Source organism: Nansenia antarctica (genome assembly GCF_963989245.1).
Source record: "Nansenia antarctica genome assembly, chromosome: 20".
Lineage (NCBI taxonomy): Eukaryota > Metazoa > Chordata > Actinopteri > Argentiniformes > Microstomatidae > Nansenia > Nansenia antarctica.
Window position 1 is genome coordinate 12977487 of NC_137693.1, and position 13952 is coordinate 12991438.

Sequence of the window (13952 nt, forward strand, 5' to 3'; positions counted from 1 at the left end):
CCATATATGAGCTATAAACATAGGTAAGTCCTGATGCTTCCTCTTGGATATCTTTCTAGATTGTGTCGGATTTAGGCATTATTATTGCGCAGACAAAAAAACGATTTAACATCCAGTTAATCTTCACAGAAGCGAGAGTTGGCTATGAACCTGCACAATAAAGACGAAAAGACCAATGATGCCATTAAAAAAAGGCTCCTTTTTAGCCTAGTTTTATACTGTCTTATCATAAGCAAAGTTAGGAATTCTTTATGTAGTGTTCCAGCTTGCTTTTCCATGAGGCAGAAATGAAAGCCTGGAGCTTTCTCCGACCTATTTTCTGGGGTGCAATGGCTCTAGTGGGGCAGAGGGTTCCTTGCAAATGTTTTATTTCTGCAGAACACGCCTGGGAGATTACTCTTCAATGGAGGGTTAACATGTGTTAAATTTAATTCACATGGAGCCACAATGAATGTCCATTAGATGGCCACTCTACGGGTCAGTCCCTTCATTCACTGGCTCTTAACAGCAGACTAAATATAGACCTTTGAATGGTGGACGATTGCACAATCTCTCTCTATACCGTTATGTCATTCACTCTGAAAAATAACTCAAATAATTTACTCTGTAAAATAGCCTTTTACTGTATCAGAAGGCCTCCAAGACTAACACCTGTCATTGACCAAGTGATATGGTCTTATAGTTGCTTTAATGCAAAAACAAAGTGCAAAAACAACATGAGTGTCAACGTAGGCCTACCCATAGATGGGTATACTCTAGTTGCTGGTCTCAAGCACCTTCTTCAAAGCAAAGCTCTCTTGAAATATCAACACTGTAGCACCATCCGCAGTATAAGCTGATTAAATGAGTTTTTAAAAATCTTTAGTTTCGATGATTATGATGACTTGTTGGCTATGTAGAGTACTCCATAGTACTCTACATAGCCAACAAGATCTGATTATATCTTTAGCTTGAACATTGTTTGAACACATTGTTGATGGATTTGTTAAGATAAAACAGTATCTTCCACAGTTTGTTAATGTCCCTCTCTATGGTGTGTTATAGGTAATGAGGTCTGACCCTGGAGATGCCGAAGAGACGAGAAATACTTGCAATTGTGTTGATTGTATTGCCTTGGACGCTTCTCATCACTGTTTGGCATCAGAGTGCCCTTGCCCCTCTGCTAGCTCCTCAGAAGGGTAAAGGTCCCTGGTGGTGGTGGTGGTGGAGGTGGTGTGTGTGTGTGTGGGGGGGGGGGGTTACCACTGAACCTATATAGTACAATATGTTTTTCTTACACTGCAATTAGTTATTAATGTCATGTACAGTATTGTTTACTTGTAATGTTTTTATGAGTATTAATTTCGTTAACTTTTAAGTGATATTTTAAAAATGTCATTAAGTGATGCTGTGGCATGAGGTCCCTTTTAGCGAGAGTGGAATCAGCAGAAAATGATTCACCCGCATGATTTCATAATCCATATAATGGGATGCTGACTTAAAACGGCTCAAAATAGTTTGACATCTATTTTAATTCATTTAATTGCATAAGATAATGATCATTACATTAATTATTAGGAAATATAGCAAAACAGGGGAGGAGTCCACTGGAAAATCTTCACTCACTCTATGAAGCTTGTCTACATAGTTTGTTGCTATAAACAAGGCTTTCTTACATGTCCACTGTCCTAGATGAAAGGCATGAGAGTCGACAAGACTCCAGAAACACCTTCACCCTCAAGGAGTCCTGCTCAACAGAGAACAAGGACATTGTGGAGGTGGTGCGAACCGAGTACGTCTACAGCCGTCCCCCACCCTGGTCAGATGTGCTGCCCACGATCCACATCATCACACCCACCTACAGCAGGCCGGTACAGAAGGCGGAGCTAACCCGGATGGCTAACACCTTCCTCCACGTGCCCAACCTACACTGGATCCTGGTGGAGGACTCCCAAAGGAGGACCTCACTGGTCACCTGGCTGCTACGGGACACAGGCCTTAACTACACACACCTCAACGTGGAAACGCCCAGGAACTACAAACTCAGAGGGGACACGCGGGACCCCAGGATACCCCGGGGAACCATGCAGAGGAACCTGGCCCTGCGCTGGCTCAGAGAAACCTTCAGCCTCAACAACAGCCAGCCAGGGATTGTCTACTTTGCAGATGATGACAACGCATATAGTCTGGAGCTGTTTGAAGAGGTGAGTCAAATGGAGAGGGATGCTCATGTTGTGCAGCACATTACTGTTTCCATTTCACTGTAGCTATTGCATGGTTGAATCTAATCTAATCTAATCATTACAGAATGTGCAAATCCTCCAGACTAGTGTCTCTTTTTTTACATTTTACATTTTTGGCATTTAGCAGACGCCTTATTCCAAAGTGACTTACAATCGATACATTTGACTAAGCAAGTGAATCATCAATTCACCAGTCGTAGTAGGAAGAGTAGCTCAGGCCAGGGGCCATTGGCAGTCGTCATGATAGAAGCAGAAAGAAAGATTTTCTTCTTTTTTTTTGACACAGGAGAAACAGTACAAGGGGGGGAAGTAGAACTCTTAGGAGACACAGTATAGGGGGAAGCAGGTGTCTCAGGAGGCACAGTGCTGGGGGGGTAGTAGATGTCTCAAGAGGAGCAGTTAAGGTGTAACCTGAAGAGATGGGTCTTCAGTCTCTGGCGGAAGATGGGGAGTGACTCTGCCGTTCTGACAGCCGTGGGAAGCTCATTCCGACAGCGGGGAGCCAGTATAGTGAAGAGACGTGACCGGGCAGCGTGACTGCCGTGTTGGCGTAGAGGTGGTGGGCCAGTCGGCCAGCAGAGGTGGAGGAGCGGAGTGAGCGGGCATGTTTGGGGGGTGACCATTGCCTGCACGTAGGCATGGGCTGTCCGTTTTGAGCCTGGTAGGCAAGCACCAGGATCTTGAATCTGATGCGAGCTGCTATCGGGAGCCAGTGCAGGGTGCGATGGAGGGGGGGGTAACATGAGAACATTTGGGGAGATTGAACACCAGACGGGCAGCAGCATTCTGGATGAGCTGCAGAGGTCTGATGGCGGAGGCGGGGAGCCTGGCCAGGAGTGCGTTGCAGTAGTCAAGGCGGGAGATGACCAGTGACAAGAGTTGCCCTGCTTCTTTGGTGAGGAATGGTCGTACCTTCTGATGTTATAAAGGAAGAAAGGATACCGGTCTGTAGTTGTGGACAGAGGACGGGTCAAGGGTAGGTTTCTTGAGGAGAGGCTTGACTCTGGCTATCTTGAAGGCAGCTGGGACAGATCCAGCGGATAAGGAGGAGTTGATTACGGTGGTATGGTAAGGAAGGATATCAGAGGAAATGGATTGGAGAAGAGGGGAGGGGATGGGATCGAGAGGGCATGTGGTTGCCCACTTGGATGTGATCAGTGTGAGAATCTCATCAGGGGAGAGGGGGGGAAAATATGATAAGCCAGAGACCGAGTGTCGAGCAGAGAGTCTGGAAGGGGTGTTAGCAGCGTTGGTAGGAGGAGGGGAAAAGGTGCTGCTAATGTCATCAACCTTTTTTTCGAAGTAGGTGACAAAGTCATTGGCAGACGGGGAGGAAGGAGGAAGGGGAGTAAGTGGGTTGAGGACTGTGGAGAATGTGGAGAACAGTTTTCTGGGATTAGAGGCAGAAGAATGTATTTTGGAATTATAGTAGGATGCTTTAGCAGCTGATGCAGAGCAGGCGTAGTTGGAGAGGTGAGTGATAGAGGTTTAGGTCATCAGAGAGTTTTTTCTCCATTTCCTGAGCTCTATTCTACAAGCATGTAGCGTTTCAGAGAGCCAGGAAGCCAGTGGAGAGGATCGTGCTGGCTTCAAGGTTAGGGGACAGAGGGCGTCGAAGGATGAGGTAAGAGCGGACAGGAGGGTGGAGGATGCTGAATGGTGGAGTGAATGAATGAATGAATGAATGGTCTTTATTAATGAATGAATGAATGAATGATGGATAGAAGGGAGAAGGATTCAACAGAGGGTAGGGAGGATAAGACAGGAAAATAGAGGGTGGTACGGGACAGGGTACGTAGGTTGCGACGAGAGGGTATAAAGTGGTTAGAGACTGACACGTTGGTTTTGAGGGTGAAGGAGAAGGATACAAAGTGATGATCAGAAAACGGAAGAGGGGTAACAGTAAGGTTGAAGGTATGGGAGGATCTGGTGAAGACAAGGTCGAGCTGATTGCCTGCCATATGAGTCGGAGGAGAGCGGGACAGGGTAAGGTCGAAGGAGAGGAGAAGGTCAAGTATCCAGATGAGAGAAGCTTCTCTGACTGGATGCTGAAGTCACCCAGTAGTACGAGCGGAGTGCCATCATCAGGGAAGGAGCTGAGAAGGACATCCATCTCTCCTAGGAAGGGCGATAGATGACAACAATGTGAATTTTGACAAGGCAGGAGACAGAAACAGCATGGAATTCAAAGGAGGATATTGACAGGTGTGACAGGGGAAGGACAGTATGTGACCACCTAGGCGAGATGAGGAGTCCTGTGCCTCCCCCTCGGCCAGAGGGTCTAGGGGAATTAGAAAAGGAGTAGGCGTCAGAGAGGGCTGCTGGTGTAGCTGTGTTTTCAGGTGAGATCCAGGTCTCAGTGAGAGCGAGGAAATTGAGGGATATGAACGAAGCATAAGCTGAGATCAATAGCCTCAATCAAAATGGAAGAGAAGATACATAGTATTCTTAGTGCCCTGGCCTTCCTCTCAGGCATTCCTCGGTGGACTCCCACAGATAGACTCCTTTGTCTTGTTGTCAAGGAGTCTGTCACAAAGGCTGTCGCTCTCTGACCGTCCGGATATTAATGGAGGTTCAGTAATTGCTACAGGCTTGCAGCCCCTCCCAACTAAGATCACCTAACGACCGGACAGGTGTACTCACTAAGTCCAAATGTAGGTCACTAGGCACTGGCTTTAATAGCTGGAGAGGTGTCCAAGACCCCTCCCAATGCAAATTGAGGGCTATTAGGCTTCAAACCCGAGCGGTTTGTAGGCTAATAGTTTACCTTAAACTAATAGTTAAATCATCAAATCAAATCAAATTTTATTTGTATAGCGCATTTCTTACAAGATGCAACTCAATGCGCTTTACACAATGAAAATGTTCAGTCAATCAGTCAATCAATCAATCAATACTGACAGAGCCGCGAGCAGGCAAAAGTAAAAAACCTGTATACTATGTAGCCAGGAAAAATTCCCTTGCAGCCCTCTACCAATAGAGCGACTACTAGCCAGTTTGCTTACCAGTACCCAGCGGTCCCCCAGGGGAGGCCAGGACCACCGGCACAAAGCAAGCAAGCAAGGGCAAAAACCTGTACACCATGTATCCAGGAAAAATTCCTTGCATATTATCGGCGTACACACTGTCCATACATTTTGTGTTGTATTTGCATCGTTCTGCATCCAGTATGGTCACAGGTCCTGCCAAAAGAGAAACTTAAGCACAGTTATGATGCAACAACACAATAGAGACAATAAAGATGACAGCAATACAACCTGATGGTGGTCCTGGTACACCCTTGTACCGGTTCCAGTACTGCTCTAGGTGCTATTTGGAGCTGACAGTGCCTCATCAGCACCCGGGTCCATTTTCCTGTCAACACAAATCTCAAAAACACGAGTATGGTGTAATGGCCTAGTGATCCTAGTTCTATAATGTCCAATGTCTCCCTTAGTATCAAAAGGCGACATATAAGTAGGTTTTGAGGTCACGCTTAAAAATGTCCTGAGTTTTAGACAACCTCAGGCCCTCAGGTAGGGTGTTCCACAATCTAGGAGCATATATGCTAAAAGCTGATCCTCCAAATCTCTTTGTCCTAGCCTCTGGCACTATTAAAAGTTCCGTGCCACTAGACCGTAGGGGTCTAGCTGGTGTGTATCTTATGAGCATGTCCACCATGTAATTGGGTGCATCACAGTGAAGTGATTTATAAACTAGTAAAAGGATCTTAAAGTCTATTCTATGACTGACAGGGAGCCAGTGTAGTGATCTCAAGACAGGTGTGATGTGCGCTCTCCGTTTGGTCCTAGTAAGGACACGAGCAGCAGCATTTTGAACCATTTGTAGTCTATTTATCATTTTTTTGGGGAGACCTGTCAGGAGAGCATTACAGTAATCTAGCCTACTAGTAACAAACGCATGCATTAATTTTTCAGTGTCTGCCTGGGAGAGAAATGATTGTACCTTAGTGATGTTTCTTAGATGGTAGAAGGATGTTTTAATAGTGTTATTAATATGAGTTTCAAAATTTAGATCTGGGTCAATTATGACACCAAGATTCCTGGCCTGACACTTAGTGTTAAGAGCTAGTGTTTTCAAGTGTGCAGATAATTTCTCTCTCCCAGTTTTCTCGCCAATGATCAATACCTCTGTTTTTTCTTGATTGAGTTGGAGAAAGTTTTGTGTCATCCAAATATTAATATCGGCAATACAGTCTATCAGGTGGTCGATCATCTTGTAGTCGTTGGGAGTTACTGAGATATAAAGCTGAGTGTCGTCAGCATAGCTGTGGTAGTTAACGCTATGCTTCTTGATAACAGAACTGAGGGGTAGCATGTATAGGCTAAAAAGCAAAGGTCCTAAAATGGACCCCTGGGGAACTCCACAGGTTGTGCTATAATTTTTTGACTTATGGTCACCAAGGGCTACAAAGTAATCTCGGTCAGCCAGGTAAGTCCTGAACCAGTTTAAGACCGGACCTGAGAGGCCAACCCAGTTTTCAAGTCTCTCAATAAGTATGGAATAGTTACTCAAAACAGCTAACACACAACTACGAGTAACACAAGGTAAAAGCCTAGAATCAAATCACTTAGTAGGCTGTATTTTTGTTGTTTTTTTGTTTTATTTGATGAGAAGCATGAGTGGAGAAAAGAGTTTAACATAAGCCAATTTTTTTCTAGGTGCAAGAACGACATCACATCCTTCAGCCAGGCAGAGAATAAGGGGGGTGTAGTAGACGAGTGTAATAGCAGACTAATCTACCTATTCTATGTCATGCGCACTGTATGTCCTTTACGGGATTCCGTACCTTGAAGTTGACGAGTAAAGTCACACTTACCTTGAGTCTGTGTCCGTGCATCCTTATTAAGAATACAGTGGCGACGAGTTGATGATATCGTAAAAACATTACAATTCTTGAAAAGAAAAAAACTTGAACTTGAAAACTGACCAAGTGAACTAGAAGAAATAAGGAACCTGCGCCGTTTTTGTCAAGAAGTGAGTGCGGCTAGCAACAAGTCAGCAAGCAACCTTGCCGCGGCATAGCGATGAAGTCATGGCTTTGATGGGCTCTGCTGCCTTCTGTTGGCGAAAGTGAACACTACTGAATAAAGACCATTCATTCATTCATTCATATTCAGGTAAATCGTTTCTACAAGGCAATATATTTTAAAAAAAAAAAAAAAAAAAAAAAAAAGACTACTATTGGAAAAGTACCTGACTTTGATTCAACAAAGGAGGATTTTGAGTCTTATCTGGAACGTTTTGAGAGTTGGCTGGCTGCAAATGAAATAGAAAATGTGAAGAAAGCAAATGTGTTTATCAGTGTTTTGGGCCCAACTAAATATAGGCTGCTGAAAAGTCTTGCAGAGCCAAAGAAATGTGTGGAACTGTCTTATGCTGAGCTTACTAAAGCACTATAAGACAATTTCAAGCCTAAGCCCATTATAATTGCTGAACGCTTCAGATTCTATAAGTGTCACCAGAACCAAGGTGAAGCACTGGCAGACTACATCCTGGCCTTAAAACGGTTAGCTAGTTCATGTGAGTTTGGCCAGTTTCTGAATGATGCTCTCCGAGATCAGTTTGTGTGTGGTCTCACAGGTGAAGCCTATCACAGACGGCTTTTGACAGAAAAGGATCTGACATTCAAGAAAGCCTGTGATATTGCCCTGGGACTCGAGCTTGCCCACAAGGACACTATGAAGCTGTCGGAGCACTCAGAACGCCAGAAGGTACATGACTCAAGAAGTGCAAGACGTGCACCCAAAACGCAGTATGCATCGGACAAAGCAAAGCAAGGTTGTTATCGGTGTGGAAGAGATAATCACCGACCCATAGGGGTGTAACGGATCACCTAACTCACGGATCGGATCGTGTCACGGATTTTGAGTCACGGATCGGATCATTTTTCGGATCAACACAAAACATATATTTTTTAATAAAAACAACATTTTCCTTGAATTCTGTAAAAACACCACTTTTAATGTGTGAAACAAAAAAACAACATTCAAGATGTCAAAACTGATATATATATCACATATATATATAACATCTATATATAACAACATATATATATATATAACAACATATATATAACATCACTGCTGCAAAGTAACAGAGTACTTTTTTTGTGTGTTTACACAATCACCCAGGCTGCTTAGCGGGTGATATGACGTGATATAATTGGGACAGAGATGAGTGAATGAATGTTGTTGTCAACTCAGTACACATGCAGAGAGTGAGAATAAAGCGCACATGATTGTTTTTCTACCGGTTACATTTGAATAAATGATTATTACTAATAGGCCCCAGAATTGATGTTGAAAAAAACTTTAAGTGACGGCGGAACTGTATCCATATCTTTAGAGTGGACAGCACCAAAGGGTTTGAGGAGTGGCAGGAGGGAGATAGGGGAAGACAGGAGTAAACCAGTGCAGACAAGGAAGATGAGTAGCATGACTGCTCCTCTAGGCTACACCAAATATTCTCTGGGGTTTTCAGCCAGCAATCTTTTTTTTAATGTTGGCTGCAGTAATAGTGCATAAAATTAAGAATTGCAAGGCCGCCACAGTTCCTTGGTCTCTGCAAAATAACTTTAATGATTCTAGGAACCTCCCCCCCCCAAATAAATGTAGTGATTGCCTGATCTTAAGTGCAGAAAAAAGACTTAAGGCCAATGCACACAGCGTGCGATTTCTGTTGCGCGTCAACATTCCATTTTGAAGTTTGAATGGAAGTCTATGAGAACATCGCATCTCAACACACATGGCCCCGATTTTAATCGCACGCCGAAAATTCGATTCCATTCATTTTGAATGGGACAAAGCACACAATTTGACAGTGCGACAAAACTCGCACGGCGTGTGCTTTACTAACGAATGAAAGTTGATTATCATTATTAAAAAAGAATAGTAATAAATATTGCAATATTGTATTATCATAATTATGAGCTTCACAGTGATAAAGTCTGTTTATTTGTCGTGAACTTCGCCGGTAACGTCAGCCTGTCAGCCCCTGCAACTGCTCACAGGGCTTGTTATATGTGATTATATGGAATGGCTGAATATGTTCATTCTTTTTATTTTGATTACAATAAATAATTGTATTTGGTATAATGACAAATAAACTTGAAACTTGAATGATCTCACAGGAGCGCGTACCTGCACGGAGCGTTCATGTGCCGCAACCTGTTACAGTTAGTTTCACCTATATTAGTGAAAAGAGCTGAAAGAAAATACATGAAAGAAAGGAGAGAAATTATAAATCATTCAGAATGTTATTGGTTTTAATATTTCACAATCTGCCAGAATAAGCACGCTCCCTCGCACGCCCAGCCCATCATTTTTGATGCCGCTAATGTGTGTAATGAAAAGTGTGACAATGTTGAAAGACATGATGTCATAATCAAAATATAAAACCTGATTGGATAAAACAAGATTCTGTTGTGATTGTGTTGACATTGTTGTGATGTCAAAAGTTGTGAGTTTTCATTACTGACGAATGATGGTTGTTTATTATTATACAAAAATAATAGTAATAAATATTGCAATATTGTGTTATTATAATTATGAGCTTCACAGAGATGCACAAGCCTGTCGTGTTTATTTGTAGTGAACTTCACGCCGGCCTGCCAGCCCCGTCAAATACATGCTCTTGCGTGTTTCCATTCATGATGATGTGTTTCTGTAATTCATATATATATCCTATTGCATTATTTGAAAATTGACAGCGCAGTAAATAGTGTCATTCAATGCACAACGCACATAATTTCACACGATTTTGATTGACTTTCTGCGGCAGCGAAATACATTATCAATATCTTATTATCAATTATCAATATACTGGTGGCCTGACGTGGTCCAGTGGTCTAGCACCGTGGTCGTGCACACTGTTGGCCCTTCTTCTCCTTACTTTCCTGTCTGTCTTCACTATATCAGTCCAATAACATGAAAACTATGAGTGGGACTGCCCCACTCAGAAAAAACATTATACAACAACATTATATACAAAAAAAACATTCTATACAATATTATAAATATCCGTTTGTTATATAATATTCGTTGATGAGTACAGGCATAATCAAACGTAGGTTACTGCAATGACTTTGCTGCGGTAGCTATGCATGCACCACACAACTTGATAGGTACATACTGTGCAGTGTATCATTCATAACTGTACATAGGCTACACATATCATAATATCTTATCACTTTTGCATGGAACTTGGGTAAACCCACTGTGAAGAAAAACCCTCAGCTCCAACAAATCTGAAGGGATTGGGAGACATACTGTACAGTTTATCATTTTCATAACTGTCTGTTGTTAGAGTAAATTATTCAATAATGGCAGCCTGTTTCGTTTCAAGATGTATAAGAAAAGATATTTAATATTCTTCTGCAGAAGGAGGAAGTTTACAAGCACGTCAGACAAGTCTTAACAGTGAAAGTTCCTCGTAAAGTCCAGATCATTCATTTCATCTCAGTATTTATACAATCAGGTACCTTCAGGTAAGGGGTCCGCCCTCAGGTGAGGTTTAGACCAATCATGAGCAATGGGTGTGGACTTGTACATTGAGGAAGATGATGGGGGATGAAGGTTAAGGGGGAAATCGGCCCCCACTTTCTCCTAGTTACACAAAGGTGAAAAGGGGACACAATAGCCACAAACTGGTTTAGTCTGGTCTTAGAGTACTGGGTCTGGGGCAACACAACACTCACATAACCATCACCCACTCCATGAACTATTACAAATCTGCCTGTAAATGAAGCCAGTGGAAGATCCACCACTCCCTGACACAACAGTGTTTGAATTGCCCCTGTATCACGCAGGATGGTTATGGGCACCTGGGGACCCTCCTGAGACAATGACACTGCCCCGCTAGAGGTGAAACCTTTGTACCCCTCTAGGTCATTATCAGTGCACCTGTCAGAAGTCACCAGTGCCACTGCCACCGGTCGACCTGAGCTCTCCCTTGACCTCAAAGTAGGACACTCAGTCTTCTTATGCCCCACCTTATGACAACGGAAACACCGTATTTCTAAGGGGGAAGCGTAACTACGACTGGATGGCTGGGCACCGCCCCACCTCTGGCCTATGAACCGGTCAGGTCGCGGTGCGCCCCTGTCGATTGGCTGTGATTCAAGAGGCCGTCTCCTGCCAATCGGGTTAGTAAACCGACTACTATGGATAACCTCATAATTATCCGCCAACTCTGCAGCTTGTCGTGGAGATTTCACCTCACGTTCGTTTAGGTAGATCTCCACCACCTTAGGAACGCTGGTTTTGAATTGCTCCAACACTATCAAGTCTCTTAGTTCAGAAAAGTCCCATACCTCACTGGAATTAACCCTCCTGTTTTCGCCATAGATCTAGGTAAGACTCGCCAGCTTGCCGTCTTCGTACTTCCCTAAACCTATGCCTATAGGCTTCAGGTACTCTGCCATATGCCTCTAATACTGCTTTCCTGAGAGAACCATATTCAAGGCCTATCCTGCAGTCTAGAGCAGCTACTGCTCTCTGAGCTTTCCCTGTCAGTACACTTTGGACCAAGAGACACCGTTTATCCTCTGGCCACTCACTGTCTTTAGCAATCTTTTCAAACATTTCAAAGAAAACATCCACATTGTCTTCTTCAAATGGAGGGATGAACCTACAGGCCCTATCCAACTCAATTCCTAAGCCTTTGTTATGGGTAGTCTCCTTAGCTGCGATGGCTGCTCTATCTACTTCTAGCTTAGCCATAGCTTCCCTATGAACCCTTTCCTCTTTAACCATTGCTTCCCTGTGAACCCTGTCCTCTTTCTCGTTCTGCCGCTCAGTCTCTATAATCTGTCTTTGCTCTGACCACATGTCCTCCAAGTGCAAAACCTGAGTCAACAGTGCCACAATTGCCGGTTTACGGATATCTTTCGCTAGTTCTATATCCTCTACTCCAGCTAGTTCAATTAACTGCTCCTTGGTTAACCTCCTAAACTGATCACGCATCAAATCCCCTACACCCTGTGATATATCAATCTGTGTACCTGCCATACTGATATAATACACAATGATATAATAACACAGACCACGCTCGCACCTACAGCGTGATACACAAGACTACTGTTTAATATCAATAACAACAACAAAGCTGAACCACCGAAACACAGTAATTAGCTACTGACGTTGTTTACATTGCATTCCTACACTGTCTATTAGCTGCTGCTTTATCCTAAGCGATAGATTCAAATGAATGTAACCCGAAACTGTTGGTTTGCGTTAGCTACTTGACACAAACAGCTAACCTGCTTTTAATGACATACGCCCCTCTATCTAATTCCTGGCGGTGAATATCATTTACCAAGCCAAATGTGACTCCTGTGCTTTCACTTCCCCAAACCAAACACTTGGTAGTAAAAAACGTAGTTAACCCTAACTTAGCTAATAGGACTAGCATTGGTGTTTAGCTAGCCTATTGCTCCCTAGCCTAAAGCTAATGCGGTTAACTCTCTTAGTTATCAAACAAACACATTCACAAATCATTCAATCCCAGACGAGCCCCCAATCTATCTACCACCCCCACCCAGAGAGCTTTGGACTGTCTGGACATGAACACTTGAACACTTGATCTTTGCACTTCTTATATTTATATTATTTATGACTCTTGCAGTATGATGTTGGTTTGCACTGTCTTGTCCTGTCTTGCACCTGTCCTGCTGTAAACCGTGCTCCACTGTCCCAAACCAAATTCCTAACATGTTTACATGTCATGGCAATTAGTGTTGTTCCGATACCATTTTTTGATCCCGATACCGATACCGATACCTGACCGTGCAGTACTTGCCGATACCGAGTACCGATCCGATACCACTGCGTTTTTTTTTTTTTTTTTAGGCATTCCAAGTTCAGTCTGTACAGTTTGCAGACGTGAAGTGGCCAGTGGGGAATGCTTGAAGTGGCCGATGATCTTTCTCCCATTGGCCAGCGCGTCGCACACACTCCGCTGTGACAGTAGGCCTTCCTGCACCACTAATGCATGTGTGTTCTGTGTTCTGCATATGTAAACAATTCAAACAAACATAGAGAAAACTTCTCCTCGGGAGAAGGAAGGAGGCAGGAAGTACCTGCCGCACGGAGACAGACAGACAGACAGACAGACAGACAGACAGACAGACAGACAGAGAGAGAGAGAGAGAGAGAGAGAGAGAGAGAGAGAGAGAGAGAGAGAGAGAGAGACGGAGAGAGAGAGACGGAGAGAGAGACACACGGAGAGCCACAACAGCAGATCCCGAAAGTGGGTGTGGCGCGGAGACGGAGCCGAGAACTATCCCGAAAGGGGAACAGCTGGGCGGGACTCGGAGAAGCGGCCGCGCGGACATTATTATTATTATTTGAACTCTCTCCAGCACGCCGGTGGCGGTGCTAGACTGTGCAACCGAAATAAATATCGATTAAGGTCGATATGTTTTTCCTGTAAAATGTGTCCTATCTTGGCTGTGGGTTGTATCGCTTTAAGCGGAGTGGCGTAGTCTATGTCTGAGGGCTGCGTTGGTAAAAGTCGCTCTGGGAAACTGATCGGCACTCGTAGAACGCCTCTTGTCCAATCGGATTCCTCGGTCCGTTTATGACGTCGGAGCCCAGTGTGCGCTCCGGCGCTCTCAGGGGGACTTTCCGAACGTTGCCCCGGTAGCATAGCTTAGCTTGGGCTCTGAGCAGCTGGAAGGGACAGCAGGTTACCTGAGGTGAGCCTCGCTGCTCCACCGCTCCTCTCCTC

At 44.0% G+C, this 13952-nt stretch overlaps 1 protein-coding gene across 1 annotated transcript in view; it reads left to right on the plus strand.

Annotated features, from left to right (window-relative positions):
- Positions 1 to 1066: 1066 nt before the first annotated feature.
- Positions 1067 to 13952, plus strand: part of b3gat1b (beta-1,3-glucuronyltransferase 1 (glucuronosyltransferase P) b) — a gene marked incomplete at both ends in the record, with an annotated part of 47140 nt that continues 34254 nt past the window's right edge. The window contains 2 exons of the mRNA XM_080549624.1: positions 1067 to 1178; positions 1672 to 2183. Coding sequence (XP_080405750.1) covers positions 1067 to 1178; positions 1672 to 2183 — 624 coding nt within the window. The remainder of the gene's footprint in view (positions 1179 to 1671; positions 2184 to 13952) is intronic.